This window comes from Sabethes cyaneus, chromosome 1, assembly GCF_943734655.1.
Source record: "Sabethes cyaneus chromosome 1, idSabCyanKW18_F2, whole genome shotgun sequence".
Taxonomy (NCBI): domain Eukaryota; kingdom Metazoa; phylum Arthropoda; class Insecta; order Diptera; family Culicidae; genus Sabethes; species Sabethes cyaneus.
The window spans coordinates 154,493,170-154,517,752 of NC_071353.1; the positions used below are offsets into that span (position 1 = coordinate 154,493,170).

General features: G+C 42.3%; 2 protein-coding genes across 5 annotated transcripts in view; both read right to left on the reverse strand.

Annotated features, from left to right (window-relative positions):
• The window catches only part of LOC128732619 (uncharacterized), a 201,479-nt gene that overhangs the window by 169,521 nt on the left and 7,375 nt on the right, over window positions 1-24,583 (reverse strand). The gene's annotated exons all lie outside the window — the stretch shown is intronic.
• On the reverse strand, window positions 18,789-23,121 carry LOC128732332 (uncharacterized). Its single transcript, XM_053825576.1, has 2 exons — window positions 22,696-23,121; window positions 18,789-19,169 (listed from the first exon to the last, which is right to left on the reverse strand). The coding sequence occupies exons 1-2, from the start codon at window positions 23,119-23,121 to the stop codon at window positions 18,789-18,791; spliced, it is 807 nt and encodes a 268-aa protein (XP_053681551.1).

Here is a 24,583-nt window from a genome sequence, read left to right on the forward strand (position 1 = left end):
CTTTTCCAACTCAATAAGCGTCGAGTGGATGAACGCAAAAAAAGACAAAAAACAAACAAATAAATTGCTGGCTGCCCAACATGAGTGTACCGTACCGTACCGTCCGTGTACCAACTATATAAGTAAACAACAACAAATAGTACTCTTACGCGAGCGAACGAACGTGCGATGATGGCTCTAGTCAAGCCCTATCGCGACAAACCAGGTCATCGTCAGGCAGGACAGATGAGGAGCAGCCAACGACCGATCGAATGTGAAATGGGAAACCAACCGGTTCGGGACGACGGACGAGGGTTGACATTTCCGTTGGGTCCACCGCCGCGCGGTACTCCGTCCGGTGGTGATGGCGGCACTTGAAACAGGCTCGCTCCATTATTGACCATAAATGAATTGTTGCACCATTTATCGGTGAGGTCGGCCAGCCAGCCAGCGAAGTCAGCGAAGTCAGCGAAGCCAGCAGCGGTGTCCTATGTGTGCGGCAGTTCGGAAAAGAAAAATGTGGAACGAAATGTACTTCATTTATTGAGGAACACCGTACGGAGACCCAGGTAACATTTTTTGGTTGTTTAGCAAGGCAATTTTTATTCAGCCTTGGTGCTGAATAAGTGATGTACTTTATTATGCAGCTTTATGCTTTTTCCAAGTTTCTTTATTTATTTTGTGTTTTGTCCTAAGACGTGGCAAAACAATAACAACAAAATTGCTCCAATATAATCAGTCGTGAGCTGCCGCTCTTCAATTGCTTGAATCCCTCCGTCTCCATACTGCGTTTTCCTGTATGATGATGATGATGATGATGATGATGATGATGATGACGATGATGATGACGATGATGATGACGATGATGATGACGATGATGATGATGATGATGATGATGATGATATGATGATGATGATGATGATGATGATGACGATGATGATGACGATGATGATGATGATGATGATGATGATGATATGATGATGATGATGATGATGATGATGATGATGATGATGATGATGATGATGATGATGATGATGATGATGATGATGATGATGATGATGATGATGATGATGATGATGATGATGATGATGATGATGATGATGATGATGATGATGATGATGATGATGATGATGAGGATGATGATGATGATGATGATGATGGTCCCGCCGCAAATCTATTGTAGCACTCGGGTCTAGAAAACTGCAAGTACTCGCAGGTCCTTCTCAAGCATTGCCCACGAATCGCGTCCATAGAGACCAACCGTCTTATACAGGGTTGTAGTCATAGTACGCACGCCTTCCGCTGATAATACGTCTCCAAATGTAAGCATTTTACGGCTTGAAGCTTCTTAGTGGCTCACTCTATAGCGTAATTTGTATCTGCGTATCAATCTCAATTCGTGCTAATCTTCTCAGTTTTCAACTAACTCTAGTGTGCCCCAAGGCAGTAATATGCAACCTTTGTTATTTAGACTGATTTTTAATGGCCTAACCTTACTGCTGGGTGTTGGTATAAAGCTAGACCCAGACCTAGAGCAAGACCCGGTTGATTTAGCCCCCTATCCCGATCGCTAAATGCCTCAACGAACTTGAAACTCCTGAGCGACGCACAGTGGTTCAAAAGGCGAAATACGTGATCGTGTGATATTGCGCCGAAACGTGAAGCTTTTCGCATGTAGTGTCTTTAGGAACATTTCTTGGTATAATAAGCCTCTTCTTGTGAGAGAAATTTTTGGGTTATTGATTCCCTTAGAAGTGAGATACGAAATTTATTTTCTCTTATATTCGAGATACAGGTGTGGTACTTTCGGCAAAGTTGTTATAAATATTAATACAAACAACTTTGTCAAAGACACCATACTTGTATCTCTTTATGAAAATTATCTATTAAGCATTATTCGTGGACAAACCCTTTAAAACAGTTTTTAAACCCTGGCTTATTCTGGTCAATTTTGACGTGTTCATAGTGTTCTAGAAAGTTGTTTATCTTGCTAAAATCAACGTTTCTGTAGAACATTATTATATGTTATTTTTCAAAGTTTCGGAGATTTTGAGCTTTTTTGGTGAAAAATAGTACTTCTTTGAGCTTAAATATTTCCCAAGGTGACAAATGGTGGCAGATCAAACAACTCCTACCTAAAAGTACAACAAAAACCCTGTAAAAGCAAGTGTCAGTTGACTGTATCCGTTTGTATCCTCAAAAGTTATAGTTGTTTTAAAAATCCATCTCAGTCATGTTTACAGAACAATTAAACTGTACTTCGGACGCAATAAGCGCCATTTTGTTTACGTTGACAATCTCTTTCTAACAAGTTAAGTTACCAGCAATTTTTTCGCCTATTTTCGAGTCGAAAATGAATGTAGACTTAAAATTATTTGACGCAATTAATAAGAGAAAAGCTTCCAAATAACTAACTTAAGTCTATTTTGTTCAATTTTGCATTGATCTCTCCTTCCGCATTTTTTCAAAACAACATTTGATGATGAGTCGTCTCGCCTACACCTTTATTTAACATAATTAACTATATATGACGTACTGCTTACTTAGTCATTCCGAGAAAATTCGGTCTTTCATGACTCGGCCTTTTGTGACTGTTGTTGAAATTCGGCCATTTGGATTTCGGCCATTCGTGATTCGACCATTTGTGTTTCGGCCATTCGGTACCAGCCAGAGTCTGTTCTTTTGAAAAGACATCAATCGAAGGAATTGAACAAAATAGGAATTGAACAAATGGTGGGATAGACTGACGGAATATTTTGTTGCAGGTGAACGCAGCCTTCGCTTCGATGAACTGGTTTACTAAAACAAGTTAACGTCACACGACATTTAACGTTTTAACCAACCGTTAGCCTGCTGTAAAGTGGAGGATCTATTCGGCGTGTCGTCACATAAGTATTTAAAAATTTACGTGTGGATTATTGTGAATTTACTACCGGTCCGCATCAAAAAGACTGCGTTAGATTATTCAACTAATTATTATCGATTTTTGTCTACTAGATGCTAAAAAATAATAAAAATTGGTCATCACGTCCCATTATTCTGCAAAATTTGTTGAACAATCTTGAAACTTAAGCGAACTTCAAAGTGCTAGAACTTTACGGTTGATGGTATCATTTCCAGCTTAGAAGTCAACTAACAAATGGATAGTGGGAACTCTGTATTCACGGCGTTTTTGGAGGATCTATCGCAGCGTATATATTTGATCTGTGGTTGACTGGATAAATTCCCACAAAGCTGTTTGTAATTGGTGAGAGTCAGCGGGAAATAATTCGAGACATTTTGTAGGCGCTATTAAATGTACGATAGTTCTCATTACACATTTCGGCTCGAGGCATAAAGCCTTCCCGGGATCCGTTCAGTTTCTGTCTAGAGCTTTCGCGTTTCCTGAGAACGATACAGCTGATCCAATTCCGCACACTCTTGTTTTTTCTCCCGGAAGATCTTCTGTCTGCGCCTTTCCACATGCTGACGACCCAGCTAGCATTTTAATCTATACCTATAAAAATAGATTTCTGTCTGTCTGTCTGTCGGTATGTTCCTTATAGAATCGAAAACTACGGAACCGATCGGCGTGAAAATTTGCATGTAGATGTTTTTGGGGCCAGGGAAGGTTCTTATGATGGTTAGAGACCCGTTCCCCCACTAAGAGGGGGGTCTCCCATACAAATGAAACACATATTTCTGCATAAGTCGATAACTAATCAAGCAAATAGAATCAAATTTGGCATGTGAAGGTTTTTGGAGGCAAGAATTTTTTCTATGGTGAATTAGGAACCCTCCCCACTTTAGGAGGGGGGGGGGCTCCTATACCTATGATGAATTGCGACCCCTCCCTTTTTTAGAAGGAGAAGCTCTCATACAAATGAAATACAAATTTCCTCATAACTCGGGAACTAATCAATCAAATGGAACCAAATTTGGTATATGGGTGTTTTTGAAGGCAATTTTTTTTCTATGGTGAGTTGAGACCCCTCCCCTCTGTGTTGTCAGCGACCTGCCGTCGGAAGCACCGGCCGCTGCGGGGGGTAGTCCGCAGGATTTATGTACAGCACAGTTTCATTTTTGGCAATACGAAGTTTGTCGGGTCAGCTAGTATACGATAATACCCGTTTAAGCGCGATTCGCTCTGTAACGCTATACAATGCAGTGCTAAAAATCGCATGTAAGTCAGTTATTATTATTATCAATTTAGGCGCACTTTATCAAGTTGGTGCTAGCTGGGGAATAGCACTACCTTCTTCTTATCCATCACGCCCCTTCATTTACCAGTCGATAATTTTCTCGATTAGTATTCAAACCATCAAAATCCATTCATAATTGGCAGAACTATTAGCGTTCAAAATCTTTCATTTTTTTGAGACGCTCGCATTTTTTTATGATTTTGAATTGAGAGATGTAGTCCTACGTCAAAAATTTCTCGCTGTTGTCCATATATGTATCAAAATCGTAATTTTTCTTGTCATTTAGAACAGATGTTCTAAGTATGACTATCTACAAAAGATGGCGTAGTGCATCTAGGCCGCTGATAAGGATGCGTTTTCACAATATTTTCTGCAGCTTCCCGTATCCCACCAAAACGCGGAGCTTTCGGCGGCTTAGTAATGTTATCTTGCCGGGAACACGTAGTTCGGAAATAGACCCCAGCTCATTTGACTACGAGAAGGATTCGTGCCATTATGGACAATCTAGGTTAAAGTTACCAATATTAGAACCAAGACAAATTATAGCTGAAGACGTTCTAAAGCGGTGAAAAATGATGACGACAGTCCAGCAACTATGAAAAGTAAAATCAAGATAAGTAAGCCTTGGGTATAAAAGTCTTTTAGACTTAACCCTTCTTGATCGACAGACTTCGCAGCCAATCATTAGAGTACAGGACAATTACGGGGCCAGTTCAACGATCCTACTGATTCTAGCAGCACCGCCTAGTCTAGATTCGAACATACGACGATTAGTTTGTACCGCGAAGCTAACTGGACGGGCTATCAAGGTGACATACCATCGCTTCATTATCGTTTGCGTCGTGTGTGAGCATATTGCCTTCACTGCATTCAAGCTTGTTATCCGCGGGTGAGAGCAAAGCAAAGGAAATTCCATTTCTAGGGACTCTTTCTAGCACCTTCTGCTTGAACGGGCTCGTGAATTTCAAGGGTATATTCCGGAGGTGATGGCGGTCGACCTTCCAGTTTCGACCGCTGCACACGACTAGTTATCCATCATTTTCAGGAAAAAAATCTTCATGGAGGAGATGGCCGAGTAGCTCAATTAGCTGTGCGATAAGAATAATGGCCGAAGGAGAAGGTAGGACAGCTGCCAATATAATGGATCATACCTAGGTGTCCATTTTCCATTACTGGAGTACACACAAACACAAACGTGTGATATCATGTAAAGCTTCAGTATGTTTATATGTTTTAAGTAACAGAAAAAAGTTTGAAGGCGCTCTCAACGAGTTTCACGCTTGATATCAAGAGCTACATATAATGAATATTTTGTTAAGCAATTCAGCGAGATTAGCGCCAACGAGGCAGTCCGTTGGCATTTAAATCTGCCAAAAACGCCTCATTTCGGTGGACAATGGGAAGGTGCAATAAAGATTGCAAAAAGGCGCCTACAACGGGATATCTCGAAACGCCTGAATTGCTCAAGAACTAATCAAGTAAATTGAAGCAAATTTAGCATGTGGCGGTTTTCGATTTTTTTCTATGGTGATTTAAGACCCCTCCCCTGTCTAAAAGAGGGGGCTCCCATACAAAATAAACACAAATTTCTCCATAATTCGAGAACTAATCAAGAAAATGGAATAAAATTTGGCATGTAGGTGTTTTTGAAGGCAAGAAATGTTTCTATGGTGGTTCAAGATCCCTTCCCCTCTGGAATACAGTCGAAGTCACACATTAGCAAACGAAAATAACCATAAATGCGTCAATTTTAGTAAATTTTCTTTCATTTAGTTGCAAGCGTAGCAACGCTCGCACCAGGTTCGACTTTAAACCGATGCATATCTCACTGTTATGAGATTGTAAATTTTGATATTTTCAAACTAATTTGGTTCGACAAATTCCCAGAAAATGTGACACATTGAATAACATAATAAGTTAGACACTTAGCGAACAACCGCTAACTAGTAACGAACCGCACGGCGCCCGAGCCAGCAACGACACAAAAAATAGTAATATTTAAGCCTTCCCCAGGTCGATTTGCAACTGCAGCAGACAATCAGAATGACCGACGAACGACAGAGGCAGGAGGCGGCACAGTACGAAGTCAACATGCTAAACGACCACTTGAGATGCTCGAGATCGGATCTCGCTCTCTGGGCCGCAGCGTTGTGCGGCTCATTTCATGCCAGCCAGCCGGCATGATGGCTAAGTAAATCGTCGTTCGTAATCGCCACAATCGTCGTTGTTTCGAGCGGCGAGGAGGCGAGCGAGCGAACGCATGAAATGAGGCTGCAAATTGAGAGCGACAACAATGAACCGTGGCGGCGGGGACAAACCGGCGTATAGTCAGATCTTCCGACGACGGACGGACGGACGGTACGGACGGGTTTTGCCAGGGTCACCAGGAGAAGCCTACGATGGCGACAATGTTCACGACGAACGAGGCGCGATCTCACATTGTTGTCATGTGGTGTCGATCGATTGACGTCATTGAGATGCCTTGGCAGACCGCAGCTTCGCTGCTTGTAGGGTCGCATAGTCACAATAAACTGTGCGATCAGATTCAGTTCGGTTCGAATTGCATCTCTCACATCTGCAAGACATTACGGGACGTTCTCCGATTCCGATGGTGGTGGACCCTTCTGCGAATCAGCGTGTTTGAATTAATTTCGAGCAATAACAGTAAAAGTAAATTGAGGAATCGTCCGACGACGACGGGTTAGAGTGGTTCCTCATGTCCGGGAAAAATGATACTTTAACTTTTATTTATGACTTGAAACATAGATAATATGTTGAAACATCCTTTTCGTCAAGTGGCCAACCAGACTGGTAAAAACTCGAAACGATAATTCAAACGACGAACCATCCTAGGGCAGAAGCCAATCAGTGTGCCAGTCTTCGACCGGCAGCCAGCGTGCCGTATCTGTGACCGTTTCGGGTGATGAGTCAGCGTCAGCTTAATGTTTACTCTTGTGTGAGGATGCGCCCGGTTGATAAATGTTTTATAAATAAAATTCCCTCCGGCGAACGAACGAATTTTGGGCACCGAAAAACCAACAAAACGTTTGATGTGCGTTCCCGATTTTTGGTCTTCCAAGGGAACAATACGTAAAATGATGAATTGCTTGTTGTGCGATCGATTTCATCGAAAAACATAAACTCTGGCACATGTCGTAAATAATCAAGTAGAAAGTAGCTTCCGTTCCGTTCCGTTCCGTCCAACACGTCGCCACTGGAAATATGTGCATAGCTGTCAATATATTCGAAAAAACACTTGACAGTGATCGCCGGGGTTCAACATTTCTGAACGATGGAAACTAATTCACTTTATCCAATCACTGCTCAGTTATTTTTCTTATTCCCCATCAAATCTCTTTCGCCAGTTAATCTCGCACCGGTGAACGAAACGAAACCGAAGTCATATGGGTACATTAAATTTAATTAGATTTTCATTTCTTTTTCGATTTCCCCGTGTGCATCGTGTGCCTGTGTGTGCCATACACGATCATTTTCTTGCTTTGTCCATGTTTATCAAAATAGAAAAGTAAAAACTTTTCCTACCTTTCGTTCGGATGGTGTCAGTACTTATGCACTGAGCACAGATTTGCAGGTTTTGAACAAAAATGGTTTTACTGATTATGATTATGATCACCTCGCTAAGCTCGTTTGGGAAATCACAAGCAACGAATCGCTAAAAAGATAAGATTACCTGTTTTCACCTTCATTCAATTTTCTCTAGCCTGGGCTTATCGAATTTCTTTTTCTTTCTCATTACCTTACGTAACGCACATATATTGTGCAATGTGTCACCTCAATATGCCACCAACGACAGCCCATTCGGTCCCCGAAACAAACTGACACACAACTCAGCGCTCAGGCTTCGGCGTGAATGCTTAAATATCATCCAACAACGACGACGTCCGAAAAAAAACACCATGTTTTCACCCCTCTCAACTACTCCTTAACCTACGCTCTCAGGTTAGTCAGAAAAAAAACGGAAAAAAATCGTTCACCTTAAATGCGAGGTGAATACCTAATTGCCGGTGACACTTGGCCCATTCCAGTAGTTGCGTCGTCGTTTTCGGGCGAGCACAAACTGTCTCGGTGAATGTATCAACACCGACCGACCTGGGCGGGTGTCTTTCACCGTTCGGTGGGAAAATGAAGCTCAACAACAACAACGAAGTTGGCAACCAGCCAACAGCCCAGCAGCAAAAGCAAGCAAGCAAGCAACCAATTGCTGTTTCACTTTCGAACCCACCGCCACCGAACCGAACCGAACCGAAGATGGCTCCGGAAATGGGAAAAAATTCTGCCAAGGCCAAATGTCAGCGAAATTTTGTACACTCAAATGAAACTTCAGGCCGGCTGCCTTGGGACTCGGCTGGGTTATTACGTGAACGTTGAGCGCATTGAACCATGGAAAATCCCATTCCAAATTCGATTCATTTCTTTATCATTCTAAAGGAAGTTCGTATCAACCATTATTGCATTATGTAATAAGAAAAATTGTTGAGAAAAATCAATGAAATCATTTACAAATTTTTGCTTGTTTAGGGCGAAAACGAAGTTTCTACCATGGACAGGCATCGCCGCTGCCTGACTGTACTCCACTACAGCTTCCCATAGCCCACCGAAATGGGGAGACCAACGTTAACGAAAGTAATAGAGGTCACAAGATCTAGGAAAATAAATAAACCTAGATAGAGGTGATCTCTAGGGGGGGGCTGCCCCCCGCAGTGACCGGCGCTTCCGACGGCAGGTCGCCGGCAACACTCGCGGTCTGTGGCTGTCTCGCGTTAAATTATCTAATGTTACTATTGATAGTTTTTGATGGTCTTGTTATTGATTAATGTTTTATGAAAGAGTCTAAAATTTCTCGAGTTCGGTTAGTTTTTGAGTTACGCAAAAATTTCTGTTTTATTTGTATGAGAGTCCTTATCCCCCTACCACAGGGGTGAAGGGTCTCAAACCATCATTAAAAAAATTCCTGCCTCCAAAACCCCCCACATGCCAAATTTGGTTCCATTTGCTTGATTACTTCTCGAGTTATGAGGAAATTTGTATTTCATTTGATTAAAAGCCTATCCTCTTACAAGGGAGAGGGGTCATTATTCACCTCTTAAAGAGGGGAGGGGTCTCAATTCATCATAGAAAAAATTCATGCCTCCAAAAACACCCACTTGCCAAATATGGTTCCATTTGATTAATTAGTTTTCGAGTTATGCAGAAATTTGTGTTTCATTTGTATGGGAGTCCCCCCTCTTAGTGGAAGGAGGGGTCTCTAACCATCATAAGAATCTTCCCTGGCCCCAAAAACCCCTATATGCAAGTTTTCACGCCGATTGATTCAGTAGTTTTCGATTCTATAAAGAACAGACAGACAGACAGACAGACAGACAGACAGACAGACAGACAGACAGACAGACAGACAGACAGACAGACAGACAGACAGACAGACAGACAGACAGACAGACAGACAGACAGACAGACAGACAGACAGACAGACAGACAGACAGACAGACAGACAGACAGACAGACAGACAGACAGACAGACAGACAGACAGACAGACAGACAGACAGACAGACAGACAGACAGACAGACAGACAGACAGACAGACAGACAGACAGACAGACAGACAGACAGACAGACAGACAGACAGACAGACAGACAGACAGACAGACAGACAGACAGACAGACAGACAGACAGACAGACAGACAGACAGACAGACAGACAGACAGACAGACAGACAGACAGACAGACAGACAGACAGACAGACAGACAGACAGACAGACAGACAGACAGACAGACAGACAGACAGACAGACAGACAGACAGACAGACAGACAGACAGACAGACAGACAGACAGACAGACAGACAGACAGACAGACAGACAGACAGACAGACAGACAGACAGACAGACAGACAGACAGACAGACAGACAGACAGACAGACAGACAGACAGACAGACAGACAGACAGACAGACAGACAGACAGACAGACAGACAGACAGACAGACAGACAGACAGACAGACAGACAGACAGACAGACAGACAGACAGACAGACAGACAGACAGACAGACAGACAGACAGACAGACAGACAGACAGACAGACAGACAGACAGACAGACAGACAGACAGACAGACAGACAGACAGACAGACAGACAGACAGACAGACAGACAGACAGACAGACAGACAGACAGACAGACAGACAGACAGACAGACAGACAGACAGACAGACAGACAGACAGACAGACAGACAGACAGACAGACAGACAGACAGACAGACAGACAGACAGACAGACAGACAGACAGACAGACAGACAGACAGACAGACAGACAGACAGACAGACAGACAGACAGACAGACAGACAGACAGACAGACAGACAGACAGACAGACAGACAGACAGACAGACAGACAGACAGACAGACAGACAGACAGACAGACAGACAGACAGACAGACAGACAGACAGACAGACAGACAGACAGACAGACAGACAGACAGACAGACAGACAGACAGACAGACAGACAGACAGACAGACAGACAGACAGACAGACAGACAGACAGACAGACAGACAGACAGACAGACAGACAGACAGACAGACAGACAGACAGACAGACAGACAGACAGACAGACAGACAGACAGACAGACAGACAGACAGACAGACAGACAGACAGACAGACAGACAGACAGACAGACAGACAGACAGACAGACAGACAGACAGACAGACAGACAGACAGACAGACAGACAGACAGACAGACAGACAGACAGACAGACAGACAGACAGACAGACAGACAGACAGACAGACAGACAGACAGACAGACAGACAGACAGACAGACAGACAGACAGACAGACAGACAGACAGACAGACAGACAGACAGACAGACAGACAGACAGACAGACAGACAGACAGACAGACAGACAGACAGACAGACAGACAGACAGACAGACAGACAGACAGACAGACAGACAGACAGACAGACAGACAGACAGACAGACAGACAGACAGACAGACAGACAGACAGACAGACAGACAGACAGACAGACAGACAGACAGACAGACAGACAGACAGACAGACAGACAGACAGACAGACAGACAGACAGACAGACAGACAGACAGACAGACAGACAGACAGACAGACAGACAGACAGACAGACAGACAGACAGACAGACAGACAGACAGACAGACAGACAGACAGACAGACAGACAGACAGACAGACAGACAGACAGACAGACAGACAGACAGACAGACAGACAGACAGACAGACAGACAGACAGACAGACAGACAGACAGACAGACAGACAGACAGACAGACAGACAGACAGACAGACAGACAGACAGACAGACAGACAGACAGACAGACAGACAGACAGACAGACAGACAGACAGACAGACAGACACATTACATTTGCCACTGTGAATCATTCATTAATTTTGAACTACCGAATTGCCGGCAAACGAAATTACAATGAACGTGAACGTTGCTCCGAAGTTTTAATTAATATCCTTAAGTCAGGTCAGGGTTCACAGCAGGCAGTTAAAAAACTAAACTTTGAGATCAAAAGTATCAGTCAAGCGCAAGAAAATTGACTGACTGGGGTTAGTCGAGCAATCATTCAGTACTGCAATTTATGAATGAATTGTATTGAAGGGTAGAAAACTGAGAAAGACATGCACTGTCAGCAGTTCAGTAGTCATGCTTATGGGTTGACAGATAAAAGAATTTTACCACGGGTAAAACTGTATGCGCTGAATGCGTTTTATAGTCACCTTCACGCAGTGCTGTCAATTAATTTTTTCTAATAATAACTTGACAACGTTGTTCATAGTATTGTGGCAGTACTGTAGGATTATTCCAAGCAAGTGAACGCGTAGTGCGTAGCGGAGAAAGGTTTTTAGAACTCCGTACTCTATAATGCTTCGTAACGGGAAGCAGTGCAACGACTTTCAGCAGTTTATGTTACTTGCTTGCTGAGTTTTGCGCTTGATGAAACCTAAAGCAGCGACTGCTTTTGCCCTGCATGATGAGATATGCTCCGTAACATTCAATTTTTGACGGTCTGCACCCTGTCCAGGTCAGTTGATTACATCAAGTAATTGTTTGGTAGCTACGCTTAATAAGTTGTCGTTGTGACTCCTACCTTTTGTCCAATGCTGGAAGGTGCATGGGTTGAACCAAGCTATAATCGAAGATTATAAATGGATTTGAACCCACAACGCCTGCCAGGGCGTGTGACTCGCTGGTACCCGTGTACCTTTGAACCATAGAGGCGCTGGACAAAAGCAGACTGCGCAACCCCCCTTATTAATGTAACGACGTATCTGGTTTGGGTTATTTTTAGACACACAAATTGTGCCTCTTTCTCCCTCAATTGTAGAAACCACCGACCGAGAAGTTTTAAACTAACTTGTTTTTACTTTCAGGACGACGCCACTGGGCAGGCCCTTACGACTTGCAAGGTACTGCGCGTGACGTTGTTCGTCTGTCAGCGTGTTAGCCGCGATTCTCAGCGCGGGTTTTTGGAAAAACACTCCGTTCCTATGAAAATAGACCAACCTCGAGTTTTCAGTCTTGACCTTGAAATGCGGTCGAACATATTTATTAATATTTTTTGAAACGGTGATTCTACAATTGATGAAGGGACGGTAGGGGAAAGTAATGAAAATTTGTGTAGGAGGTTGGGGGTTGAGGGATCTATAGATCGAACCAAGCTGTAATCGGAGCATTATAACCACATTCAAACTCACTACTCCTCCAGGGCCGTGTGGCTCGCTAGTAGTGATGATCTTTTGAACCACAGTCGGACTTGACAACAGTGAGACTTCACAACCCCCTTATGAAAATAAAGTAATAGTTATGAATTTGCGTTGGATGGTTTCCAATCTGGACGACCAGATACCTGTTATACGAATCGCACGAGAGTTTAGTAAAGAGCGCGCAGGCAATATGGATCCCGAAATTCCTTGGTGACTCGAAAGATAAATCCCAAACTTTTATAGGCCCTCGCTATTATGTACGAGCAATACTCACGGAACAAGAGCCTCTCGTCCAGCTGTACACCGAGCTCTTTGCTAACGGAGACTCAGCCCAGTGGCTCGCCATTGATATTGTAATTCCATTGAATCGGGCTTTTTTGCTGTTGAAAGAGATGACCGAGCATTCACGCACATTGATGAGGAACTCATTTGTTTTTCCACCAGTCGACGAAGATGCTCAGAAGCGCTCGCAGTTCGCGGCAATCTTCAATTGACTTTACACTTAGAAAGAGTTTCAAATCGCCCGCATACAGAAGTCTGCATACTCCAGGTAATACAGCACATACATCATTGAAGAATAGTGAAAACAGCAAATGTCCAAGATTACTCCCTTGTGGGACACCAGATCGATTACAACATTGATTCGAATGTGCATTGCCCATAATCACAGAAAGACGCCGTTTAACCTCACCTCAGCTAGTCTTCAATGGTCGGCACCGTTCCCATCTGCTTTACTTTTGCCAAAAGCAACTCATGGTCTACACGCACAAAGGCCGCCTTCAGGTCTCTGTAAATAATATCTATGGTCTGGATGCAGAATGATGTTACCTCTGTGAGGTTTGTGGTAGTCGAACGTCCTGGAAAAATCCATGCTGGTCGCAGGAGATATAGCGCCTTACTTCCTTAAATAGAAGCTTATTTACGAGAGTCTCCAGTAACTTCGCATAAAGAGCATATGAAGAGGTAATTCCTCGATAGTGTTCCACAGCCGTGGAATCGCCTTTTTTGAAACAGGAAACCTTCCAGACATCTGGGAATGTTGACTGACTCAGCGACAGGTTGCGGCTAAAGGTGTCACATAACGTATCTGCACGGTTCTTGCAGATGATGATTGGTAGATGGTCTCGGTTGCAAAGACGTCGATTATTCGTGAAGCAATTGTTTCAATCTGAGATCCCATCTGCAGAGCTCGCTGTATCTGTCCCATGCGAGATGCGACAAGTCTCAAGTCAATTAAAAGCGCGAAGAGGAACGATCTTCAGCAAGAGTTGCCAACTCCTAGCCTGCGCAGACGATCTCGTCATCATCACTACCCAACTAGCACACTGTAGGTTCATTTAGTTGAAGCAACCGGATTACGACTAAAATTAGTCATATTTCGGTTACAACAACAACTATGTAACAACCGTGCTAGCAGGGTAGAAACCTTGGGACGGCGGAGGCAATCTGCGCCAGACTACAAACGGAGACTAGGAGGATTGCGTTACAAATCAGTGCGTTGAAAATGCGTATGACAGGAAGAGGCTCCAAAGAACTTGGAGATTCGCATCGTACACCTGGCGAAAGTTGGGAGATTACGGTGGGCCGGCCACGTCGCAAGGATGCCGGACGACTGTGCAGTGAATTTCGTTTGGGTTCAGTAGACCGCACCGACACCAGGAATAGAGGGACCTGGCATGCTAGATGGCTCGACCAGGTGGAAACCGACTTGCTTGGCGACGAGCAGCCGAGAACCGAGTTTGTAAATCGACAGCTCTAGGACCAGTAGCCGAAAATACACTATCATCTACAAATTGTCTTACTGTGCATGGGTTCGTAAGACATTCCTCAATGTCGTTGATACAAAAATTATAAAGTAGCCACCCATCTGCTGTCGAACGTACGATAAGGAAGGGCTGGAGGTCGTCAGCATAGATAAGAAATCGGCCTGATGGTATGATTTGGCAGACGTCGTTGAAGAATTATGAAAAAAGAAATGGCCCCATGTTACTCCCTTGATGTACGCCCGAGCAGTCTGTGAAACATTGCGATTCATGACTTCCTATTTTTACAGAAAGAGTTCGACCAACAAGGTATGATTTGAACCATTCTACCATGTTGGGCGACACCCTTTGTGACAATAAGACAGAGTGATCAACGCGATCAAATGCCGCCTTAATATCAGCAGGGCTCCTCTTTCCATACCCTTAATGCAATGGGAAGTAAACTGTGCTAAGTTTGTTGTTGTCAAACTGCCTGGGAAAAAAACCATGTTGATCCGTCGAAATGTAGGATTTTGCCTCCCGTAATATGATGCCACCAACTAAGATTTCAAGCAGCTGTTTACAGGAAAGAAGGGCAATGGAAAATTTTCTTCATTGAAACTTGGACGACTTGGAGATGTGTCCCGAACAATGTTTTGTATCGGATCAGAGTCTGAATATATCTTTGATAGCAAAATGGATATTCTCATCGACTTGAAGATAGCTCGCTTTCATTAACTGTGAATCGATAACGCATTCCCGTGGCTGTGTTCCAGAGTGCTCATTGATGATGTCTCTCTTGTCACACATTCAGTCATTTGGCATGCGACTATCTCAATGTCTGAAATTCGAGGAAGATTAATTCGATAGAAGAAACAGCATTGTTTTTATTCCTAATAGGACGCATCCGTAAAAAGTAAGGTACAGGTGGGTATTTCCAGCCCATTAAGCGGTAGCCTGAACAATATTCAGGAACTACGTTGAAACTATATCTATTCGAGACAAGATTTTTATACCAGTTGATAGAATAATATTTACTGAATATCGGCGTGTATTTTGGTCTTCATAAAACGCTACTGAATTGGAATTATAGTCGCGAGAAATGATGAAGTCGCTGCGGCTAAATTGAGCCCATTTTCTATAGTGGTGTCTGTGTTTTTTAAATCCGACAGGCCGAAATAGCTAGCACAGCGATTAAATGCTTTTCAAAAACAGATCAAAAGAGACAAGAAAAGAGAGACCGATGGATAACTTCTCGCTATTGCCTACATTGCGGGCTCATTGAAGAGAATTAGTTTTGCAGTGACAAAACTTGCTTGCTGCTGGCGCTAGTGTATCATTGAATCGTTCATATACAGTAGCGCCAGTTGACACTCAAATACCAGATATGTCAGCACATATATTGGTAGTAGTGTAAATAACGCACCATTTGCTGGAACTAAAAACAAAATGCTGTTAATTGCTAGTGAATGAAAATTGATTTATATGTTCATATCAGAGGGGAATTTTTGTGTTCTTCCGTGATAAAAAGAAGTAGAATTGTTCTGTGATAGCGTATTCACAACTGTTTAGTTTCTAGAATAAGTAAACGTGATCATAATTGTGTGTTTTCCAAACCTTCATCAAGAGCGGATACGCGTAAGCGATTGCTGCTGATTTTTTCAGCCTGGTTACGTGCTAGTGGAAAAACAGTGGTTTTGATGTTTATTGAATAAAATTAAGCAAACTACTTACATTTTTATGAAAATAGTTATAACACATTAAAGCCTATGAGTGCTACATTCGTTTCAGTATTGTTATATAGCGGCAATGTTTTTATTTGGGAAAGTGTAACCAAAAAAGGTAATGTATGCCGAAATTAGTAGCGTGATGGGAATACTCTCCCGTACTCTATTTAGGCCTTTTATTCATTCTCATGATTGAAAGTTAGTAGCTTTAGTTAAAGTTAAAGTTGTTTGCAAAATGTTTTGTACCTTACCGCCTTATACTGAGTTGACATTCAAATTTGTCCTTCATAATCAGCTAGCCATCTTCATTCCCATAACTAGCGCTCAACATTTTTCACAATATCGTTGCTGGTGTTAAATCGTTAAAGTAACGTATCTGCTTGTTTTATCAAAATATTGCGCGCTGTTTTGGAAATTATTTTACAATTGTTACTCATCTTCGATTTTATGTACGAATGTTAGAATAATCGCATAATTGATCAGTAGGAGGAAGGAAAGGATGACCGCTCACTTTTCGATGACGTTTCACCTTCAAGACATCAATTTGGACTAATTTCAGTCTTAAATGGTAAAGACGGTTGAAGAAAAGGGGTGGCTTTATACTTTAAGAAAATTGTTTACCTTCAGGACATCACACTGGACTAGGTTTAATCCTGAAACGCTAACATCGGTTGAAGAAGAGGGGTGGTTTTGCACTCTAAGCTACTTCTCAAGCACAGATATCAAATTGGTTTAGTTTTAAGCGCCGTAAAGGATCTTCGACCTATTGGGACGAGTTTCTGTCACTTTTTTGCAAAAAAAAAAACACGTGCAAACTATGGGCCCTATTCTGTAAGTCACGTCGAGTGTCACTTTGCTCGACTAGTCGACTTTTGGTATTATGTAAGTCACACGGGACCCGATTTTGTCGAGTAACTCGACTGAGTCCACCGCCAAAAAGCTAGTGACTAAACGGTTAGCAAGTGACGCCTGAGCTAGCTTTGTTTTGGTCGTGCATTGAGTCGCTATGCTGCCCGCTCTTCTTGCACTCGACACTCGACAGTGACTGAGTCGAGCCGAGTTACTCGACGTGACTTACGGAATAGGGCCCTATGATGACGTCTTTTCTTCGACCAATCGGGATGGAAGGATTTCTAGTCGGACAATGCTTCATTCTTTCATTCATTCGAATTGGTCTATTTTTTTTGGCGTTCTTTTAAGGATACCAAAGAGAAGATGCCACCCCGAAGCGATTCCAAAGAAATATGGTTTTCTAGCCAGAATGCCGCAAGCGTATAGGCACTTGCTACTTACAAGATACGGCATACGGGTCATCTCTCCGTTCGTTAGATACACAGAACATAATCCATAATTTGCCCGATTAGCGTTGAATTCACACACACTGCACTGACATACTCCACATTCCTTGGAAATTTTCCCTTTTTTCTATGAAATCTTCTATGAGTAAATTTACGGATTTGGGGCCTTTCTGACTTTAATGTGAATTTATCAATGATCACTTAACTAGACTTTTATAAAACATTACAATACCCCGTGTCTCTTTAATCTACTAAGAAAAAATTGAAGCAACGCTTACTAGGTTCATAGTAAAAAGCAACAAGCCATAATTTATTACATTGAATCAGTAAGTAGGATTCAGAAACATAAAAAATGAAACAATTTATTTAATAAAATTTTAGTTTCTTTGAAAAGGTGAAATAAAACCACTAAAAATTTTGATTTAGAAGTAACACGTTTCAGCTTGTTACTGTGAGGACTAGTAAATTTTTCGCACGAGACTTCAATTTTGACTTAGTTTTAAGTTAACAGAATATCGATGCAAACTCTTGAACGTAAGGGATGGTAGCACATTTAAACACGTTTTTACGTTCAGGACATCAAGTTCGTTTAATTTAGCTTATTATTTTTAATTTATAAGGAAAATAGTTCATGACTTATTGGGACGGGAAGATCTGGTCGCTGTTTTTCAGTAATTTAAGTAATTTCAGTTTTCATAGGAATAGTAGTGCCCCTTTTGGCGTTCCTCCTCTTTCTTTGCGTCCTCGAACTTCAAATTTCAAGAATCTCAAATCAAAATTGGTAGCGACTGGACGACTGACGCACTGGAAACTGTCTTACTGGAAACCCCTTGCGCACAGGCGTTTTGTTGTTGTTTTGCTTCTTGATTTTTTAGGTTTCACATAGATTTAGACGATCTTTAAGACTATCACAGCACAGGTCTCTTTTAACCTAATGCCGTTCAAAAAAAGTTATCAAACATTCATTTTTCAATTTTAGTAGATTTTAGTAGCCATGGACACCAGTTTATGGAAAGTGAAAAATTAAAGTTTCGTTGTAATTTTATTTATTACATTGCAGTTAGTTAATAGTAGTTAAAACTTACACAAAAATATAATTATAAATCAAATTTTCCGAATCTTTTCACCGGTCACGATCGGATTGTTGCGTTTAATCTCGCCTGCGGCGAGACTCCGATAGTCAAATGAGCAATCGTGCTTATCGCTATAGCGATGGAGACCACAGAAAAGTCCACCACAGCGGCACACGCAGCCAACGAGTCCGACCTTTTTGCGGCAAGTCAGGCAGCGCAGTTTCTTCTCCTTTTTGGTGCCCTTGTCGACGTCGTCGTCGACCTTGGCCTCGGATTGATCGCTGGTAGTTGCATCAATTTTATCTACGACGTTGTTATCTTTGTCGGACTGGAGAAGCGCCGCACCCTGACCTCCGGTGGATTTTACAGTATTCGAACCTTTGGGCGATGCTTCGGAGGTTGTCGAATCCGACTGTGCGACATTGAATTTTGACGTAGGACTACGTCTTACGGCAAGTTTTGAGATAGGGTGTCATTCCAAAAAATCGAAAAATGCGAGCGTCACGAAAAATGAAAGGTTTTGAGCGCTAATAGCTCAGCGGTTTTCCGATCGATTTTCAATATTCTTACACCAATCGATCTAAAAATCTTCTAAGAATTGACCCAAATGAAGAAAAGCATGGATTCTTGATGTTGAACTATTGAAAAATTGACGCAACAGATCGCAAATTCTTTGCTGCGTGACGATTAAACCTCGGCGAATTTGATATCTGTGTTGGAAAAATGTGCTACAGCTGTAGTGTTCGGTTGTAATACGGCTCTGTATGAATGCCTATGCTTGCCGTTTCATTAGAAGTGTAGTGAAAAGATGTGCTGTTGATAAAATAGGATTGAAATGACTAGTTATAGTAGCATGTATTCATGCTCGTAATCATTCGATTCTTCATGTATACATGCTATATGCAACATATATACATGCTACATGCGTTGTATGTAACATTTATCAAAGTAGTAACATTGCATACGTTCATTCTCAAAAGATTGTGCATTTGAAACCAATTTAACAAAATCAACAACACAAACTATTGCTTTCCTGCTACCTTACTGAAATTAAAGATTGTTTTTATTATCCATGATTTCCCACGTTGAAGGGATTTTACCAATTCAATCCTATTTTATCAACAGCACATCTTTTCACTACACTTCTAATGAAACGGTAAGCATGCGTATAAATACAGAGTCGTATTACAACCGAACACTACAGCTGTAGCAAATTTTTCCAACACAGATATCAAATTCGCCGAGGTTTAATCGTCTCGCAGTAAAGAATTTGCGATCTGTTGGGGCAATGAACTTGTCATTTTTTCTGGCACACTTTCCTAACACAGACATCAAATTGGGCTAGGTTTCATCGCGTTCGTAAGAAATCTGTTGGCATGAGGGGGCTGGATGCCATTAAGGACGATACTCGGCACACTCCGGTTGTAGATCTGCTCTTCGTTGGCCAACGAGTGGGGCAAATCGTCACCGTCGTACAGGTGCAGCACCTCACAGTGGGGTAGTCGGGTTTTCAGTTCTTCGATGGCCCCACTATCGACCCAATAGCAATCGTAGAAGAGTGCCCTACTCAACCGGGTCAGCTGCGTTCCGATGTCCCGCAGCGTAGTGCCGTTGATGCTCTCATTGCATCAGTGTTGGAAGAGCTGCTTGGACGCCTTGATACCCCAGAGGCGAAGCTCTGTCAGTTTCTGTAGTACGTTAAGATGGCGAAAGCTGGCGTCCGAGATTCTTTCGCAGAAGGCCAACTCTAAGCGTTCCAGCTCCGGTAAATTATGACAAATTTACTGTAGCTGCTCGTTCTTGAATGACGGATCGTGTATTTCCAACGAGCGCAGATGCGATTGCTTGATGAATTCGTCGAAATCTTCACCGGTCGATTCTAAATGAAACTGTTGAAGTTTTGGCAAAGACAGTGACTTCCAGCTGCCTAGTACGATACCTTGCAAACGTAGTGTTTAATCGTTGCAGATTGCTCAGTTGTGTCAGTGTAAGTTTTTCTAGACTTCCGAAGCCTCGAAGCCTTAGGCGCTCCAGGGCCGACAGTTGACTGATGGCACTGATTACAGCGTCCGATATAGTGCCTTCCACGTTCAACGATCGAAGTCCTCGAGGTTCAAATTGTTTGAAACGGGGTGTTCCGGATCGTCGTTAGGGGGGCCGATTACCAACGGGACTGGATGTCTTCACACTAAAATAAAACTCTAAATTCGTCCTACGGCAACCATCCGCCAACAGCGGTGGTTGCTAGTGCACTGTCTCTATTGCTATTTATTATTCGCCTTTTATATACTTGCGGTAAATAGATTTATTACATGGTCAGAATAATAGCCATTGTGCATCACCGTTCAGTTGAACGGACAATAGCGTTTTGTGACTAGCTTCGGCTGGACAATAGACGCTAACTGCGATGGATTACAATGCGGCTTTCTGCCGCAACACGGGGTGTTGGACAAATTTCTCCAAACGTTTTCAGTGATAGCTCAAGCAGTTGTGGAAATCGCTCGAGCTCGAACATAGTCAAAGAAAATGTACGCGCTGCATAAGTCAATTTTTTTAACTGATTGCTAAAGTACTCGATGGTGGCAAGACTTTGACCGGTGTTTTCAAATTCATCCCGAGTTTGTATGCTTAGCACCTCCAGGTTCGGTGCCAAAGTGCGCACGTCTTGAAAGAATTGCCAGTTGGCATCAATATTGAGCTCAACTTCCCGAAGTTTTGGCAAACTAAAAAGGTTAATGGCAACTCGGTCATACCCGAGACGATTGAGTAAATGTAGTTCTTCCAATTGGTGTGTAATGCTCAGAACGAAAAAATACATAATTTTGTGAAAATTTTGAATGGATTGTGTTGTTAAAGCCCATTATAGTCACCACCCAACTCATCTTTTTGAAATCCCAGAAGTAGGCAAATATTGTTATGAAAATCATACCACTAGTTACCAAATTGTTAAGAAATTACATCCTTTTGACCTTTTCAAAAAGAATTAACCTTTTCTGTATCAAAATTTTATAAATTAGCATGTATACTATACATGAATTTGATACTAAATGTAAATTGAACAATGTAGCATAAAGAAAATTGGAAATAGGTTCCGATATTCGTCACACAATGGATTTTACTTAAATTTCCACTGTTACTGGTGGTACCACAACTACTGGAGCATTTACCCTAATCATTATTTTGACAGGGTTCGGTTTTGGGAATGATACTTCTGCACTTCCACTGTAAGACATCCATTGAATGTCTTATTTCAGGCGTTGGGTTAGCGATTAAATGACACAATCATTGAAAAAATCAGAGGGGTTGTGTATAAGACACGACCGCATATATATGTGACGCAGGACTACGTAAGTCTCTTTGTAGTGATAGTGGCATGTATTCATGCTTGTAATCATTCGATTCCTCATGTATACATGCTATATGCAACATATATACATGCTACATACGTTGTATGTAACATTTATCAAAGTAGTAACATTACTTACGTTCAATTCTTAAAAGATTGTGCATTTGAAAACAATTTAACAAAATCAGGAACACAAACTATTGCTTTCCTGCTACCTTACTGAAATTAAAGATTGTTTTTATTGTCCATGGTTTCCCACGTTGAAGGGATTTTACCAATTCAATCCTATTTTATCAACAGCACATCTTTTCACTACACTTCTAATGAAACGGCAAGCATGGGTATTCATACAGAGTCGTATTATAACCGAACACTACAGCTGCAGCACATTTTTCCAACACAGATATCAAATTCGCCGAGGTTTAATCGTCTCGCAGTAAAGAATTTGCGATCTGTTGGGATAACGACCTTGTGTCATTTTTTCTGGCACACTTCCCTAACACAGACATCAAATTGGGCTAGGTTTCATCGCGTTCGTAAGAAATCTGTTGGCATGAGGGGGCTGGATGCCATTAAGGACGATACTCGGCACACTCCGGTTGTAGATCTGCTCTTCGTTGGCCAACGAGTGGGGCAAATCGTCACCGTCGTACAGGTGCAGCACCTCACAGTGGGGTAGTCGGGCTTTCAGTTCTTCGATGGCCCCGTTATCGACCCAATAGCAATCGTAGAAGACTGCCCTACTCAACCGGGTCAGCTGCGTTCCGATGTCCCGCAGCGTAGTGCCGTTGATGCTCTCGTTGGAGTAGATGAGCAGCTTCTGGAGTGCGGAGAGTGAGCATGAGCAGTGTTGGAAGAGCTGCTTGGACGCCTTGATACCCCAGAGGCGAAGCTCTGTCAGTTTCTGTAGTACGTTAAGATGGCGAAAGCCGGCGTCCGAGATTCTTTCGCAGAAGACCAACTCTAAGCGTTCCAGCTCCGCTAAATTATGACAAATTTGCTGTAGCTGCTCGTTCATGAATGACGGATCGTGTATTTCCAACGAGCGCAGATGCGATTGCTTGATGAGTTCGTCGAAATCTTCACCGGTCGATTCTAAATGAAGCTGTTCAAGTTTTGGCAAAGACAGTGACTTCCAGCTGCCTAGTACGATACCTTGCAAACGTAGTGTTTAATCGTTGCAGATTGCTCAGTTGTGTCAGTGTAAGTTTTTCTAGACTTCCGAAGCCTCGAAGCCTTAGGCGCTCCAGGGTCGACAGTTAACTGATGGCACTGATTACAGCGTCCGATATAGTGCCTTCCACGTTCAACGATCGAAGTCCTCGAGGTTCAAATTGTTTGAAACGGAGTGTTGGACAAATTTCTCCAAACGTTTTCAGTGATAGCTCAAGCAGTTGTGGAAATCGCTCGAGCTCGAACACAGTCAAAGAAAATGTACGCGCTGTATACGTCAATTTTTTGACGTAGGACTACGTCTTACGGCAAGTTTTGAGATAGGGTGTCATTCCAAAAAATCGAAAAATGCGAGCGTCACGAAAAATGAAAGGTTTTGAGCACTAATAGCTCAGCGGTTTTCCGATCGATTTTCAATATTCTTACACCAATCGATTGGAAAATCTTCTAAGAATTGACCCAAATGAAGAAAAGTATGGATTCTTGATGCTGAACTATTGAAAAATTGAAAATAATGAACCTATGTTTTACCATAATTCTCGCTTCGTGATTGGTTGGAAGATTCTTTACGATGATCTAAACCTACACCAAATTGATATCTGTGCTTGGGAAGTAAGCCAAAACAAGTGACAAAGTTTCCTCATTTCAACAAAATTTCTCAACACCGCGGTTCAACCTAGACCATTTTGATGTCCTTGCTTGGGAAGTACGCCAGAGATAGTAACAAAGCCCCCTCGTGTCCACAGATTTCTTACGAACGCGATTAAACCTAGTTCAATCTGATGTCTGTGTTAGAGAAGTGTGCCAGAAAAAATGATACAAGTTCGTTGTCCCAACAGATCGCAAATTCTTTACTGCGTGACGATTAAACCTCGGCGAACTTGATATCTGTGTTGGAAAAATGTGCTGCAGCTGTAGTGTTCGGTTATAATACGACTCTGTATGAATACGCATGCTTGCCGTTTCATTAGAAGTGTAGTGAAAAGATGTGCTGTTGATAAAATAGGATTGAATTGGTAAAATCCCTTCAACGTGGGAAACCATGGATAATAAAAACAATCTTTAATTTCAGTAGCAGGTAGCAGGAAAGCAATAGTTTGTGTTCTTGATTTTGTTATTGTTTCCAAATGCACACTCTTTTGAGGATTGAACGTATGCAATGTTACTACTTTAATAAATGTTACATACAACGCATGTAGCATGTATATATGTTGCATATAGCATGTATATATGAAGAATCAAATGATTACAAGCATGAATACATGCCACTATCACTACAAAGAGACTTACGTAGTCCTGCGTCACCT